Consider the following 16,251-nt stretch of genomic DNA (forward strand, 5'->3'; position numbering starts at 1 on the left):
CAATGACAAATACTTACATGCATAAATTGATGTTTATATCCCAGCTATTTGTGCATTGATCAGCAGTCAGATATTATTTGTTAATGCTGCCTCCCTCCCTTCCTGTTGCTACTACGTCTGTCCTGTGGGAGGTTACTTTATATTATAAGGCTGTTACCATTAGCATAATACTTCATGCAAGAACTGTTGAAAAAGGAATCGGATATCAGGTTATTATTACTTCCATAAAGTTGAGGGACTTGTGAGAGACATATTAGCCAGATTAAGAGTACTTACTGAGCTGAATGCTAATGTCAGCAAGCTAACATGCTCTCAATGACAATGCTAACATGCTGACGTTTATCATGAAGTTTACCATATTGACCATCTTAGTTTTGCTTGTTAGCATGCTAACATTTGCTAAATAGCACTTAGCACCTAGTACAGCTGAAGCTGATGGGAATGTCATTAGTTCTGCAGGAATTTGGTCATAAACCAAATTATTGGACAAATATAAATGTTGGCCTGATGATGGTGCTAATTGGAAAATTAAGGGATCACCAAATTTATTACAAATTATCCCGAGGGGGTCGTGAATGTTTATGCCAAATTTCATGACAATTTGTCCATTTATCGAGACATTTCACTCAAAACAACAAATGTTAACCTCATGGTGGCTCTAGAAGAAAAGTCAGAGGATCACCAAAGTCACGAGGATTCACTGTCTGGGCACCTTGGACATCTGAACCAAATTTCATGTCAATGCATCCAATAGTTGTTGAGATATTTCAATCTGGACCAAAATGGTGGACCGAGCGACATCCCTAAAGCCATGCTGCTAGCACGCAGGAAAATTAGTTGTCTCTAAGCCCAAATCAAGATAACTTAAGTGATGTCATGAGAATTTTCTCAGACTTGACAAAGCTCCTCACAGAAGACATTTTACAACTGTTTACACAGTGCCCCTCATTACTAGTGAATTGACTGTAAAATCAGTGGAGTTCCCCTTTAACTCTAGAGACTGGAGTCTGAGGTTGTGCCATGGCAGGCCAGTGTTGTCACATGAATATGCAATTATGCAGTAATTCTGGTAAGTCGATGAATTGATTAGTTAATCAACAGAAAACTAATTGACAGCAATTTTGATGATCTATTAATAATTTAAGTAATTTTTCAAGAAGAAACAACAAACATTCTCTGGTTCCAGTTGGTTAAATGTGAAGACTTGCTGCTTTTCTCTTTTGGACTGGAAGACATCACCTCGGGCTCCGGGGTGATTTTTTTACTAACTATTTTCTGACATTCTATAGACAAAATGATCAGTCGATTAATCAAAACATAATCAACAGGTTAATCAATAATGAAAATAATCCTTACTTGCAGCCCTACCAATGTGATCTTTGACGTTTTTTCTTCCTTTCAACACATGTTGGTACATGTAAATCTAATTTGGCCCTGTGTTGTCATTTCAACACACACTTGTAATAATATTTTTCTGTCTCTTCTGACTCAATCTGCATGTTTGATGTGCAAGTTTAAAGCTGCCATATTGGCAAAACGCTTGAGTGGTAATGAAAGTGGCTCAGTCTTCCCTATGGACCGCTGCAACGTGGAACACTTTCAGCATATGAAATATAGCTTTGACCTAAGAGCTTTTATTTGTCCTGGGGGAGAGTGTTTTGGGGTTTCTAAGGACCTTTTCACACCAATAAAGTGTTTCTTTCCACTTTTTTACCTCCTCTTACTGGAGCAACATCCACACATGAAAACAGAGCAATCCCTCCAAATGCAAAACACACTATTCTCAATGAGGAATTCCAAGAAACAAGTCTGTTTTAGTGTCTGAAAATGAAATGTGACATCTTATGCAGACTTTGTCCAGTTGTTAAAAATGATGTTGTCTATGCAAATAAAACCTTTCCAGAATAAAGAAATAGTCGTTGCAGATAATTAACTTACTCAAATGGTAACAACATGCTAGCCTCTGCATCACAAGATCTTAAAGGACCCATACCAGTGTGCTTGCAAGTTTTTGCTCCTTTACTGCAAATCTTGTACATTTTTTTTGATCATTTTTGAATTCATGCCACAGATTTTTTTTCCTATCGTTCCAGTTATCCATCGGTTTCCATTCATTTCCGTATGACATGAAAATCAACTGGCAGACTCCTAAAACTTGTTTGAGTTGTGTAATCCATCACAGTGAACATCAAGTCTGCATTATGTTTTTTGTCAAAGTTACATAATCATTGCTTGGTAATGCAGTTTAATAGAAAATTGATTTGAAAAGTCTGTATTGCTTTACTCTGCAACAATAATGCGGGCTTGGTGATAGATTAGACAACTCAAGAAAGTTTCTTTTTTAATACTTTTTACAAATTTTATTAGAAAATAACTTTTATGTCAATAACAACAAAAGAAAACAAGAACAGTTTCCAGGCACAAAGGACAGCAAGTCTTTGTGCAGCATCACATAATTTGTGTATGATTATCCATGATTGGTAAAGCATGCAGCAATAAGAAAAGGATGAATGAAATAGAAAGGAGTAGAGGTAAGAGAGGCAAACTAACACCTATGTTCAATATTCCAACAAATATATTATCCATTTTATCCATCCCTTCCCATCATCTAAGTAAGTCTTTCCATCTCATGGATCTCTGATGATTTCAAGCCAAATATTTGCTGTAGGTGGATAAATCAAGCAAGTTCCAAGAGTTTTTTAATAGATTTAAAAATTAAAATGATTGTAAAAAGTTTATGAAATGGTTAGCAGTCATACTTTGTAATAATTTGGGCTAAGACACCTTTTCTTTTTTTTGCAGGCCTGCCCTGTAGGAGCTCGTGATTTCCGAGAGAAGCAGTGTGCCGATTTTGACAGCATGCCTTTCCGTGGGAAGTACTACAACTGGAAGCCTTACACTGGTGGTGAGTTCAGGTCTGGGTTGCACCAGCTATTTGTAAATCCATTAAAGCCCCTGAAAACTTGGGTTCAAATCATAAGTATTTCTTTATAGCATTAAATATTCTAAATGACTAAATAAGCAACAATAAAAGTTTGGAAAAACGTTATTATTTTTTAAGAGTTTAATACTCCAGAACTCAATTAATGTGCTTCATCAGAACTGTATGGGTGTGGTTTGATCACATTTGATTGACAGTGATTTGCCAACACAAGCAAACATCCACACAACCGTCGTCACATTTTGATTCAACTTTAACTTTAACATAAGATGTGTTCATATAGGCTTCCTAAGCTCATAAGAAGTTAATTTATAAAATCATTTTGTGTAAAGTCCTTCCTAAGTTCTTAGCTTAACTACAAGCTGGTTTGAAACTAGTGATTTACTAAATCAGGTTGTACCTTTTTAAAATATGAGTATTTTTTTTTAGCTAGTTAAGACTTCAGTAATGTGTAAATATTGGTAGTTAGGAAACAACTCTATCACTGTTCACACTAAAGCAATCAACTCTGTAAACAGGGAGTCACTGTAGCTGTAACATAACTACTAAAAATAACAGTTGGGCAAATATATATATATATATATATATATATATATATATATATATATATATATATATATATATATATATATATATATAAAATGTAATTGCTAACACACTAACAAGTAAGTGCATGGAAAAATATTCGTGAGTTAGTAGTATTCATGCTCTTTAGAATCAGCAGTAAATATCTAGCTATGCTAAATTGACACTATTTAGCTAATAATTATAATAAATATATATATATATATATATAATAGTCTGATGTTATTAGCATAACATTTTCCCAGTTTACATTTTGAAACAGTTTGATCAAGTGTCAGGTCAGATATATCTTTATCTTTTACTCCTCAATTTAAACTGGTCATATGCTAGCAATGTTAGTTCTTTCAGTTAGCTAGTTCAGTTAGCTATGCAACAGTTAACCTGGCAGTTAGTGGGTGTAAATATTTAATGACAACTAATCCCTATGTAAGAACTAGCTTGTGTGGTGCAACCAGCTTTAATTAAGTGATGTGTAAATCCTCACTTAGTAAACATTTACGTTATAACTAGGCTAAGATTGAACTTGCAAAGAGCCGATGCAACTGGCTTGAGAATATTTCATACATCCAACTTTTTCAAGTGTTTCAAATCTTCCTGTCACCCTTTTTGCATCACAAATGGCCGGCCTGTCTTGTGTACCCAGTTAATACCAAGAGTGGGAAGGTCTCTTTGATGGGTAGAGAATTTTTTAGATTCCCGTACACTGTGCTGTGTTCGAAGACCCTTGCTGGTTTTCTGGATCTGCTGCTTGTCCAACCTGGGCGATTTTTTTTTTTCTGCTATTGCTACTATCAAAGTTATTGGCAGGAGTATAGGAGTACAGGCTTTGTGTCATTCTCCCCCTAAGTTCTCTCCTTCATGCCTGCAGATCGTGGAAAATATCAACTTAACTAAAAACACAAGAAAAAGTGATAAACATGGCTTTAATTTTCTTTTAGAGATAGAGGAGCTTAAGTTAGATCTCTTTTATCACAGGGGTCTGTTTTGTCAAGTCTATCACCTCCTGACTTATAGCATTGCTCGGGCTGGGAGCCGTCATGTAAAAACGGCAGATAACCTGCGTCAGTGTGATTGTTGTTGGCAGCCAGTGCTGTCTCTGTTGGTGTCAGTGTTACAGTGACGTCAGGCTCTGGGTTTTAGATCTGAGCACTGCTGACTTTCCTCCACATGATTATTATTGTCAACAAGTCAAAAGGGAGATCCCAGAGCTGGCTACAAGTCCTGGGACAACACTAGTGTTTGCTGCTCTCTTTGTTTGTTTATCATTTATCTCTGAGTTATTCTATTAGCGTTCAGGTCATGTTGTCTGTTTTCTGTGTGCAGGCTGATCGACAGATAACGATGTGCTCTGTCTGTGTGTACTCTGTGTAACCCAGGTGGTGTTAAGCCCTGTGCGCTGAACTGCTTGGCAGAGGGCTATAACTTCTACACAGAGCGCTCTCCTGCTGTCATAGATGGCACCCGATGTCAGGCTGACTCACTGGACATTTGCATCAATGGAGAGTGTAAGGTAAGGGAGCAGTGCTTTGTCATATATTCCTGATGGTCATTTAAAAGCATAAAAGCATAAATCCACATGACGAAACGTTTGGGATGCTTTGCAAATTTCTGTTTTATTCTCTTTTATTGAGGAAAACTACAGTTTATTACAACTTGGGTTTTATTTTCCTAGCTCAGTTTCTATCGGTATGTATCATTTATGATAGCGGTACGCGGCGACATCACTAAAAAGAGGTCCACCGGGGGAACAAGCAGGAGCTCTGTTGCTCTGTTGTAGTTTGCTGCTGAGCTATTAACCTCATCATTAACCTCAAACAGTGTCAGCTTGAAGCCAGCATGTGCATTTGAACGGTGATGCAGCCGCTTAGCCTAGAAAAAAGTGAAAAAAACTACATAGTTAGTGACTAGGAATCTTTGAACTGAATGAAACGATTTGAATCAGTAAAGTGATTTGGAAAATATCCACCTCTGACCAGCTTCTTGTTTTAACTTTGACCTACCGTACTTACCATGGTTGTGCACACTTACAATGCACTCATTTTCAGTTTTATCTGCAAATAAAAAGGTTTAGATAATCTGGCTAATCATGGTCTGATCATCTGATGGCTTGTGTTTCATTGGACCTATTATTAGCGATGTAGCCATATTCCCAAATCTGACGTTTTACTTTGATGAGTACAAATGTTATCGTATCCGATACAACTGATTGCTGGAACTACGAAAATAAAACCCAAGTTGTGCTGTAATAAATCATAGTTTTTCTTTAACAACCAGTCTGCCAACATTAGCGAAAAAACTAGAAACGCAATGATGATGTTTTGGTTTATAAAGTATGACTTGAAACATGGTTGAAAATCAGTGATAGTAAACTTCAAATTCTGTTTGAGAAGAAAATCTCAACTAAAGGTCCACTTGCTGGCTTTTTGTGGGGCTTTCAACCGAATGTCACGGACTTCCTCAGCGAATGGAGTTATGATGGAGTTAGCACCTGTTATCAAAATTCCATACCCTGGTCACATGATGACAACTGAACAAACTCCATCCGCTGAGGAAGACTAAGATGTGGTTGAAAGCTCTGGACAAAGCTAGTAAGTGAACCTTGAGTTGAGATGTTTTGAATGAACTTTCATATTCAGTTTCAGTATTCATAGCTTTTCATACAAGGGCTGATTTGTTTATTTTTAACTTTTTTTGACGGGGCAGTGCTCATCGATAAAAGGCAAATTTTCATCTGTTGCCTCTAGCCAGATGATAAAAAAAGCTCCCTAAAAACAGAATACAATTACACATCTTATAAAATTCATATACTCAACATAAGAAATTTATTATTTCCAGATATAAATATGTGATCAATCCTGTTTGATTAGTCAGGCAAATGTGCAGACTATGAAATTACATGTTGATGCATTATCTGGCACTGTGCCAAGTTTAATCCAGTATTGCGATCAATTTGCATGTGAAATGCATGTCAGACGAAATAAAAAGAAATGATGCATCTCCTGCCCTGAAATAAGGACACACCACACTGTGACATTATCCTAAGTGGGCTCTTGTGATTGTTTGTGACTGTTAACCCTTGCTATTTTGTCAAATTACAGTTGGAGTGACATGTTAGCTCTACATTAACTGAGCTAGCAAGAGTTTCCTCAGCCTCCGTGCTAGTTTTTATCTTTGACAACACAGTTTGCTAGATACTGATTGTGTAAACACAACTGCCAAAGCACAGAACCGCACCATTCTCCAGTGAAGAACAATTAAGCCTTTGAGTTGCTGATTGTGGCTGATTGTGATCGAATGATTGCTCTTTTTGACTCTTATCAGGGCCCCGCAGCCTCGACCGGGATTGTGTTGTGATAAATAAAACACAAAAATCATTGTTTTGATTGAGTAATGATTTTATATATATTTGAAAAGGCTGATTTAATAACAACGCAAAATAGCATTTTATTGAAAGGAGTTGGCAGTTGGTGCTGTCTTTGTTTTCATGAGCATAAATCATTTTGTACAGTTTGTGTGTGTTTGTGTGTGTGTGTGTGTGGGGAGATGAGGGTTTTGTGTATTTTCTGAGATGCAGCTGAAATAACTTTTTGGTTCCTCGCTTTAAGTATTTGCTTTGACTTCCACCTGACCGTACAATTTGATTCCTGTTTGGCATGACCATGCAGCGTCTGTGCCAACAACATTACTCTGATTCTAATATAAAAACACAACATGGTGTGTGTTTTAATGGGAAGAAAATTCTAAGAGGTGGAATATTCCCTACCAAAGGAGCATTGCAGGTTTATTTCCAGTCTGAATCCAGCATGTCGTTGTATTTCAGAGGCTGGCTCTCTGGGTTCACTGCCACACTGTGATAAATCTCTAGAACACTGAGTGCTTGGAAAGCTTTCAGAAACACTCAAAACTGCTATGCTGTTTACAGGTGCTGGAGAGAGAAAGAGGGAGAGCGAGAGAAAGAAAGACTTCGAATTACAGAGAGAGAGAGAGAGGGGAGATAGTGATAGAGAGTAGAAAGATCCAAAGGAGTAGTAGGAGTGTCAGTGATAACAGTAATCCTCCCAGTTGTATTGTCACATAGCATTAACACACAGTTAAAGCTGTTATCATTCCCTATTTACTATATAGTGCATGACAATTTCTGTCTGCCATTTTACTGAAATGTATGCTCTGTATAGTGTAGGGCTGCAAGTAACAATTATTTTCATTATCAATTCATCTTTAGATCATTTCCTTAATCGATTAATTTTTTGATCCATAAAATGTTAGAAAATAGTGAAAATGGCCATCACATTTTCCCAGAGTCCTGTTTTGTTCGACCAACAGTCCAGAACACAAAGATATTCAGTTTGCTGATAATAAAACAGAGAGACTCAGCAAATCCTCACATTGGAGAAGCTGCAACCAGATCACTTTTGGCATTTTTTGCTGGCTTAAACGATTTATGGATTATCAGAATAGTAACAATAAATTTTCTAGCGATCGTCTAATCGATTAATCAACTCATCGTTGCTGCTCTAATATAGTGCCCTAAAAAAACTCCCTAAGATTAAAATCGAAGATTAAAAGTAGTGTCTGTGGCATGTGCACTACTTTCTGATAACAATCCCAAAATGAAATACGTTACATTTTATACACATTTCAAACACTCCGCATGTCAGTGATGATGCAAAATGATAATTCGTGTGTGTATGAAATCTCAATTTACTGCTTACTGTAGAGTGACCTACTTGGTGTCCATTATATATATTAAGTAGCGAATGGGTGAATGAGGGAGTGATTTCAATTTTGGATGTACGACAAAACAGTCTTGTCATCCCAAGATGCTAAAAATAATTAAAAAAAATTATATAATAAATAACTATAAAAGTTCTGTGCAAAATTATTTTAAGAGGCATGATAATTAAAGTGTACATTGTTGTTATACTGTAAAAATATAGTAAATACAGATATAGTAATGTAAATAGTAAATAATAATAATAAAATAATTTAAGACGCTATAAAAACACTGTACATAGGGATTATACACAGGGAGCAGTTAACACAGAGAGCACAATGGAATAAGAGCACTCCATTACAAGTTAAAGTCCTGCATTCACAAATTTAGTTTTCATGTAAAATGTATTAGAAATATTCAAAGTAAACTTGTTGTAGAATGGGTCCTTTGCATGTATATCGCAGTAGACCTAACCATAGACTGTGGTCCTAACATGTAACAAATATTTTCATATTGCAAATGCTCTAATGAGTCAATATACTGCTGATGCTGCAGCCCTTAAAGCGGAAAAATAATGAAATAATAAAAACACAAATCTTACCTTCAATCAGAATGTGCTCAGTACCGCTTGTTCCACCTTTGATGCTCCGAGGCATTACCAATCAAGTAACGATGAAGCAATCACTATAAATTGAGCACAGATAAAGATTTAATGCGCTCCATGCGGCCTCCATATTAAAATTTATTTGAAGCCAACAAAACACGATGGATTCAGAGTCCATCATGTTTTATGAGCTCTCATATGTTTTATATGTAAAAACCTGCCAAGTTACTAGCAATTATCAGTGTAGCCGTGTTCTTTATTTTTCTTATTGTCAACAAATCCCATGAAAAGACCAACACCAACAATGTGTTAGTCCGTTTCTCAATAGTTTCTGACTCTCCAACTCTGTCTGTGGCCCATTGGTTTCTACTGAATATGTAAAACTTAAAAAACAGGTCACAAATATATAATTGATTTGGTGCTCTAATGAGTATTTGTGGTAGCAGGACAGTGTATGTGGGATTAAGTCAAAATACAGTGGGCATGTTCATCATAATAAAGGAACATGTCACCAAGGGCAATGGTGTGGCTCATTGATGTGATTTTAATTGTTTTTGGACAACAATGGAGGTCTGGGACACAGAAGAATTCTTAGTCTTTTCATTGGATTTGTTAACAATAAGAAAAATATAGAACTTCAAACTTTTATGTCCAAGGCCAAGAAAGAACTTTTACTCTCAAAGCACAGGGTCTTTTTAAAACTTTAGTTAGTAAGCTAAGTACTAGAGTAAATGTACATTATATTACTCTCCTCCTCTGCTGGTTTGAAGATACAACTCTTCAGTGAAGTCTCTCCACTGAAGCTGCCCAAATAGTAGAGGACTGTGGTTGTACAGGATTGTGTGGATGCTGAATGTGCTGTGTGTATTCTGGTGACTTCCTCTATAAACAAACAAGACAAATCCCTCCCAAAATGAAAATCCCCACAACAGTGCCAGTCAATTCTGTTTAAGCTTTTTGTTGTTGTTGTTGAAGGAACATGCTTTTAGTAATAGCTTGACATTTTAAGAAATATGCTTTTTTGCTGAGACTTACATGATAAGATTGATACAACTCTCATATCTGTACAGTAAATATGAAGCTACAGCCAGCAGCCAGTTAGCTTAGCATAGCATAAAGACTGGAAACAGGGAGAAACAGTTAGCCTGGCTCTGTCCGAAGGTAACAAAATCCACCTACCAGCACCTCTAAAGCTCACTAATTAACACGTTATATCTTGTTTGTTTAATCCATATAGAAACCATATATGGTGCTAAATCCTGAATCCATATTCAAGTATTCAATTAACGCTCACTCTCATTGTCTGACTTTGAATGTTGGCTTCAAAGCATGTGGGCTGCGACAACATCCTGAGCTCTGATGCTAAAGAAGATCGATGTCGTGTGTGCGGAGGAGACGGCAGCACCTGCGAGGCATCAGAGGGACTCTTCAATGACTCTCTACCCAGAGGAGGTAAAACATATCTGACTCCAGGCATGCCGTTTTTAGGATGAGAGACTTATTCTGTCACCTCAGGTTTCTAATGCATCTCCATTGATATATTGTACAGCAGCTTTCAGGTTTCTTTGATTCACTCAGTGTGAAAAGGAGGAGCAGAGAGAGTGTGTTTTGGTTTGATGAAAACATGTGACAAACTTTAAGTCACCGGAGATGACTGTGAAGAAAACAAAGTAACTCATCGTCCTTTTGGCAAAGCAGCTTTTGTCCAAAGGCCAACATATCCCTGAAGCCAGGAAGATAAGCTTTCAAGAAAATGTGCCTTTTTGGCCTTTGTCACCCACCGACCGACCATATGTTTTTGGCTATTTAGAATTGTGTTGTCAGAATAACATATCAAAACATATTTTTCCCATTAATTACATCATGGAGTGAAGAAATCAGGAGTAGAGATAGGGACTTGGTGTTGGCTTTAGCCTGAGGTCGTCTATAGAGAGCAGGAGAGAGAGAAAACATATTTCTCCTTCTATGGTATGGCTAGCATCTAAAAATACTGTGTGTGCATGTGTGTGTGATAATAAAAAAATGAGGGGATTGTTTTGTCCTCCTGCTTTGTCCTTTTTGGGTGATTTGGAATTTATTCTATATGTACTCTTACCTAACATGATATGTAACTTTCTGTCTTCTCTGTGTTGTAAAAAACGTCTTGGAGAAATGAAAGGGGGGGGGGGGTTGAGTGGGAGAAATACCACCTTAACGATCCCTGTCCTTGCCTTCCAGGCTACATGGAGGTGGTTCAGATCCCAAAAGGATCAGTTCACATTGAGATCAAAGAGATTGCCATGTCAAAGAATTATATCGGTAAGTGACGGCCTTGAAATGTTCAAGTCACAATTAGACGAATATGCACTTTAGTGAGCTTTTTTTTTAGCCATGTTAGCGGCGTGGCTTTAGGGGATGGCAATATGGGTCTGCCCACCACTTTGGTCCAGGCTGAAATATCTCAACAACTATTGGATGGATTGCTGTGTCATTTTGTACAAACATTCATGATCCCCAGAGGATGAAGCTCACTTGGTGATCCCCTGACATTTCCCCTAGCGCCACCATGAGGTTTTTTTAGTTAGATATCTCAACAACTATAAGATAGATTGCCATGAAATTTGGTACAGATACTCATGGTGCCCAGAGGATGAATCCTAATGACTTTTGTGAAATCCTGACATTTACTCCAGCGCCATCAGAAGGGCAAAAATATTAGTTATCCAGGGACATATCTCAACATCTACTAGATGGATCAGCACACAATGTTGTACAGACATTCATGGTTACAGGATGATGACTCTTAATGACTTTAATGACCCCCAGACTTTCCCTCTAGAACCACCACGATATATCAACATTTGTGGTTTTAAAGGAGCAGTGTGTATGATTTAGGGGCATCTAGCGATGAAATTGCAGTTTGCAACCATTTGAATACCGCTCGATCACCCTCCCCTTCCAAGCGTAAAGGAGAAACTACGGTGGCCGCGAAACTCAAAAAACACAAAAGGCCCTATCTAGACCCAGTGTTTGGTTTGTCCGTTCTGGGCTACTGTAGAAATATGGCGGTGCAACATGGCAACCTCTGTGGAAGGGGACCTGCTCCCTCTGTAGATATAAACAGCTCATTCTAAGGTAACGAAAACACAACGATTCTTATTTTCAGGTGATTCTACACTAATGAAAACATGCTTATAAATATTATATTCCATTTCCACCAATAGCTCCTCCTAAATGTTACACACTGGACCTTTAATTTAAATTTCTTGACAACTATTGGATGGATAACCATGAAATTTGGTTCAGACATTCATGTTCCCCTCGGGATGATCCACTAAGGTTTATGACCAAATACCTGCAAAACTAATGACAGCTGTACTTTGTGTTAACAGCTAATTAGCAATTGCTAGCATGCTAACACTCTAAACTAAGTTTGTGAACATGGTAAACATTACATGCTAAACATATGAATGGTAGCAATTGAATTGTGAGCATGTTAGTGTACAAGTGTACAGTGTATGCAAGTACAGTCTCACAGAGGCACTAGTGTGGCTGTTGACTCTTAAGTCTTGTTTCACTATCAATCCATCAATCTCAGTAGACCCTGTGGTTCACTATAGTGTGATGAATTGGCAATTTGCGACGTCAAGCTGTTTCATATTATCTGTTCAGTTCTGTGTCAACCACATTTCCAGGGATTTCCTTGTGTCTTTGTCAAGCGCAAATTAGAAGATGCCATCATTTAATCTCCTGTTGCCTAATGTAAAGTCATAAAACAAAGTCTGTAAAAAAAAAAAAACCTCCTGAATCTTAACCCATGTGATGGCCGTCTTGGCACCAGACTCATCCTCTCCATTCCAGACTAAACAAAAACTATTTGCTACACTGGCAGTGTCAGACCCAAAACAATCAAACAACCGGATTCAATTAAGCCGGTTCTGTGTCTTTTCATTAACAAGAGAAAGACATGTGACAGCGTGTTGAATTTATAGCAGATGGTGTTGATGGAGGGCTTAAGTTACTTTGAATCGTCGAGCTGCATCAGATTTATAGGGCCGTGGTGACAGCTGCCTGGTCCACCAGGATTATGGGGGATATGATGTCTATATATCAAAGTTTAAAGACTGCAATTTTGGCTATTGTGTTGGACTAGATTTTCCCCTCCAAGCAATTTGTAACTTTGTTATGAATTTCATCTGTGACCCCAGTGATAAAGATAATATTTTTCTTTTGCAGCATTGTCAGAGTCCTTGCTATTTAGGTCAGCAAAGTTTGCATTTTTTTAAAATGTTTTATTAAATCAAAAACTAAGTCAGACAATATAAAATAGAGACCGGGATGCTTGGGAAGAAGAATGCACTGTTCAAAATAACAAAATCACAATGCTCACAATCAGTGCCAGATGTGCAAATGAATGTATTGAGGAGGGGATTGTGATACTGTATGTTAAAGAGGAGTAAACTATTGTTCATCTAATCTGCGTAAATGCTGCAGAAGGGAATCTGGAGAGTACGAGTCAGAGAGACAGAATAGCGAGCGGTTGGATCGTTTCTCCTCAATTTGGCCCCATTTCAACGCATAGAAAGTGGATATTTTCAGATCTGTTGTGCTTGGAGACCAACTTTTGTTTTGACAACCAGACAGAATGGTATTCATGAGATTCGTCCAGGCTTTCACCTGAGGTGTGTTTTCTTTCTCTTCCTAAATTAGACGTACGTTCATGTCGGTGCACGTGAATTTCTTCATTTACAGGCACGTGTGTGTGTGTTTCTGCTCAGTCTGTCGAGGGATAGAAAGTAGTCAGTGACATCAGGGAGGCTGAAAATGATGGTAAAGAAGATGAAAGACGGCAATGACATCACACCAAATGATTGTCCCCACCTGTTGTCCCAGCTACCGTTCCTGCCTGCTTTTGATTTTAGCTTTCTAAAAGCATTTCTTGTTTTCTGTGATTACCTAGCTTTGAAATCTGAAGGTGATGATTATTACATCAATGGAGCGTGGACCATTGACTGGCCCAGGAAGTTTGACATTGCAGGGACGGCCTTCCACTACAAGAGACCCTCTGATGAACCGGAGTCTTTAGAGGCGCTGGGAGCTACCACTGAAAACCTGATTGTCATGGTAGTAAATAATATTTTTTTGTATACAGTACACTATAAAAACATCACCATCATCACCCATGTAACAAACTTGTTCACAAACAGTTGCTTATTTACGCATCCAGCAGTTACAGAGCACCATAATCATTCATTTACATTTACTGTGGTTTCTGTCCACCTGATGAATGTAATATTCTCTCTCTGTTAACTCTGTTTTTGGTCTCCACCAACTCCTGAGGGAAATATCTGGCTCTTTAGCTGCTAAATGCTCCACTATGTTCACCAGCTAGTCTCTAACTGTGTCTGTCTGCTGTTTGCTGCTGAGCAGGTAGTGTACAGTGGCTTTTTAGAGGTTTTTCTTTGAAAACAGCTGCCTGCTGCAGCCGAATATGACACTGTGAGAGCGGTGAGAGTGAACCAAAACAGTAAAATTATGGCCGGACAGCTAAACAATGAGCTGAAACTCACTATAAAGCTCCGTAAAGCCGAGGGGAGCTGCAGATTCAACTGATAATTCTCTGTAGGTTAATCACTACGATTGACCCCTTTCACATTGTTTTCACATTGTCTTTTCATACATTGTTATATTAAAAATATCAATTATAACTGCTTTAATGATAATATAGGTTGAATTATTTAAACTTTCCTTTCTTAGAAATCAGAAAGCTGTTGGTGTGTCTGAGTCTACTTAAACTCAACATCTGGGTGCTAACCTTAGGTGACCCTCAGCCTGTGGTTTGGGATTTAAAGCTATTTATATGGGGATAAAAAAAACTACTTTTTTTGGCTGAGTGCAAATACAATGTCACTTGTTTGGTGAGTGTGTTGTTGTATGGGAATTTGCTTGTGCATGTTAAGTCGTGTGGATGTGCTTCTTTAAAAATGGATTTTATAACAAGTTTCTCTGCATTTTTTGCTCTGTGAGTTTGTGTGTTAATGTGAGGCAACTGAGCATTTTCTTGTTGTAATACTCAGTGGTTTCTGCCTTGACATGAATGCTGAAAATACCAGACCACACAGCACCACTGGAATAGACAAGCAAGTGGCCACTCGACCACTAGCCATTTCTTTGCGGCTTGCAAAGCCTGACTCCCTCAGTCTCCCTCTGCATCCAGCAGACTAATATAAACCCACCAGAGCCTCACTGATCCGGACTGTTCAAACAACATTTAAAGCTGCTATAATCAATACTTTTATATTAACAATGGTTCAAATGAGTGTAATATGAAAGGGGTCGCTCGTAGTGACAAACCCACACAGAATTATCACCTGATTCTGTAGTTCCCCTCAGCTCTATAGAGCTTTCTAGCGTCTTTCAGCACATTGTTTTTGTTTTACAACCTGTAACCTTACTGTTTTTGTTCAGTCTCAGTGCTCTGCTGCTGTTTCAGCAATAAAGCTCTAAAGACCAACCATACGCTACTTGAACATAATGGAGCATTTAGTAGACAAAGAGCCAGATATTTCTCAGGAGTTGGTGGAGACCAAAACAGAACTAAAAGGAGTGTGAATTTGTCAGGTGGCCAGAAACACAGCTCAAAATAAATGCTAATGTTGCTCAGTTTCTGCCCAATGTGTAAATAAGCTGCTTGCTAACAGGTTCTCCATATCCACATTATGAGGTCTTAATATGTTGTGTTTACAGTTTGCGCTGCCCCCATGTGGCCAAAAAATCTATTTAAGCAAGTTTAAGAGCAAGAATCAAGCCTTTGTTAGTGGATAAATAATCAGATCAGTTTGTTTTCATACTAAGCACAGAAATGTACTTTCTTCTTCACACTATTTCTCTTTTTCTGTCCTCACCTTTTGTTTGCTGCTTCCTCTGCAGGTCCTCCTTCAGGAACAGAACCTGGGAATACGCTACAAGTTCAACGTGCCCATCCAGCGCACAGGAAGTGGTGACAATGAGGTGGGCTTCTCCTGGCACCACCTGCCCTGGTCTGAATGCTCAGCTACCTGCGCTGGAGGTAAGTCGGCACTGCAAGCCTTGACTGCAGTATCTTTCCTCACTGTGATCCTGGGCTTTTAATGGTCACAGAAACCTAGCATCCAAATTTAGCAAAATTTTAACAGAATTTCCAGAAAATCAGCAAATAAAAAGCTAATTAATGTGCACTTCCATCCACTACTGTAACACTATTAGGAGTTGGTGGCACTAATTCTCCAGTCAAGTAATTAAAAGAGCGGTGAATGAAAACAATGTGGAGAATGTAATGGAAATATGGCATTTATGTTTGTTTTATGTATTAATTTGAGGCTCCACATAGATGATGTTGCTGATGTTTTCGTCTCTTCAGTGGAGCCGAAGCTTCAGTGGAAGTTTAAG

At 38.1% G+C, this 16,251-nt stretch overlaps 1 protein-coding gene across 5 annotated transcripts in view; it reads left to right on the top strand.

Moving 5' to 3' along the window:
* The window catches only part of adamts6 (ADAM metallopeptidase with thrombospondin type 1 motif, 6), a 67,616-nt gene that overhangs the window by 36,788 nt on the left and 14,577 nt on the right, over positions 1 to 16,251 (top strand). For all 5 annotated transcript variants that reach the window (XM_044174657.1, XM_044174656.1, XM_044174652.1 and 2 more), the window contains exons 15-20: positions 2,803 to 2,905; positions 4,903 to 5,036; positions 10,173 to 10,296; positions 11,062 to 11,142; positions 13,784 to 13,947; positions 15,754 to 15,892. In XM_044174657.1, the coding sequence (XP_044030592.1) occupies positions 2,803 to 2,905; positions 4,903 to 5,036; positions 10,173 to 10,296; positions 11,062 to 11,142; positions 13,784 to 13,947; positions 15,754 to 15,892 (745 nt within the window). The remainder of the gene's footprint in view (positions 1 to 2,802; positions 2,906 to 4,902; positions 5,037 to 10,172; positions 10,297 to 11,061; positions 11,143 to 13,783; positions 13,948 to 15,753; positions 15,893 to 16,251) is intronic.

The sequence above is a fragment of the Siniperca chuatsi genome, linkage group LG18, assembly GCF_020085105.1.
Source record: "Siniperca chuatsi isolate FFG_IHB_CAS linkage group LG18, ASM2008510v1, whole genome shotgun sequence".
Taxonomy (NCBI): Eukaryota; Metazoa; Chordata; class Actinopteri; order Centrarchiformes; family Sinipercidae; genus Siniperca; species Siniperca chuatsi.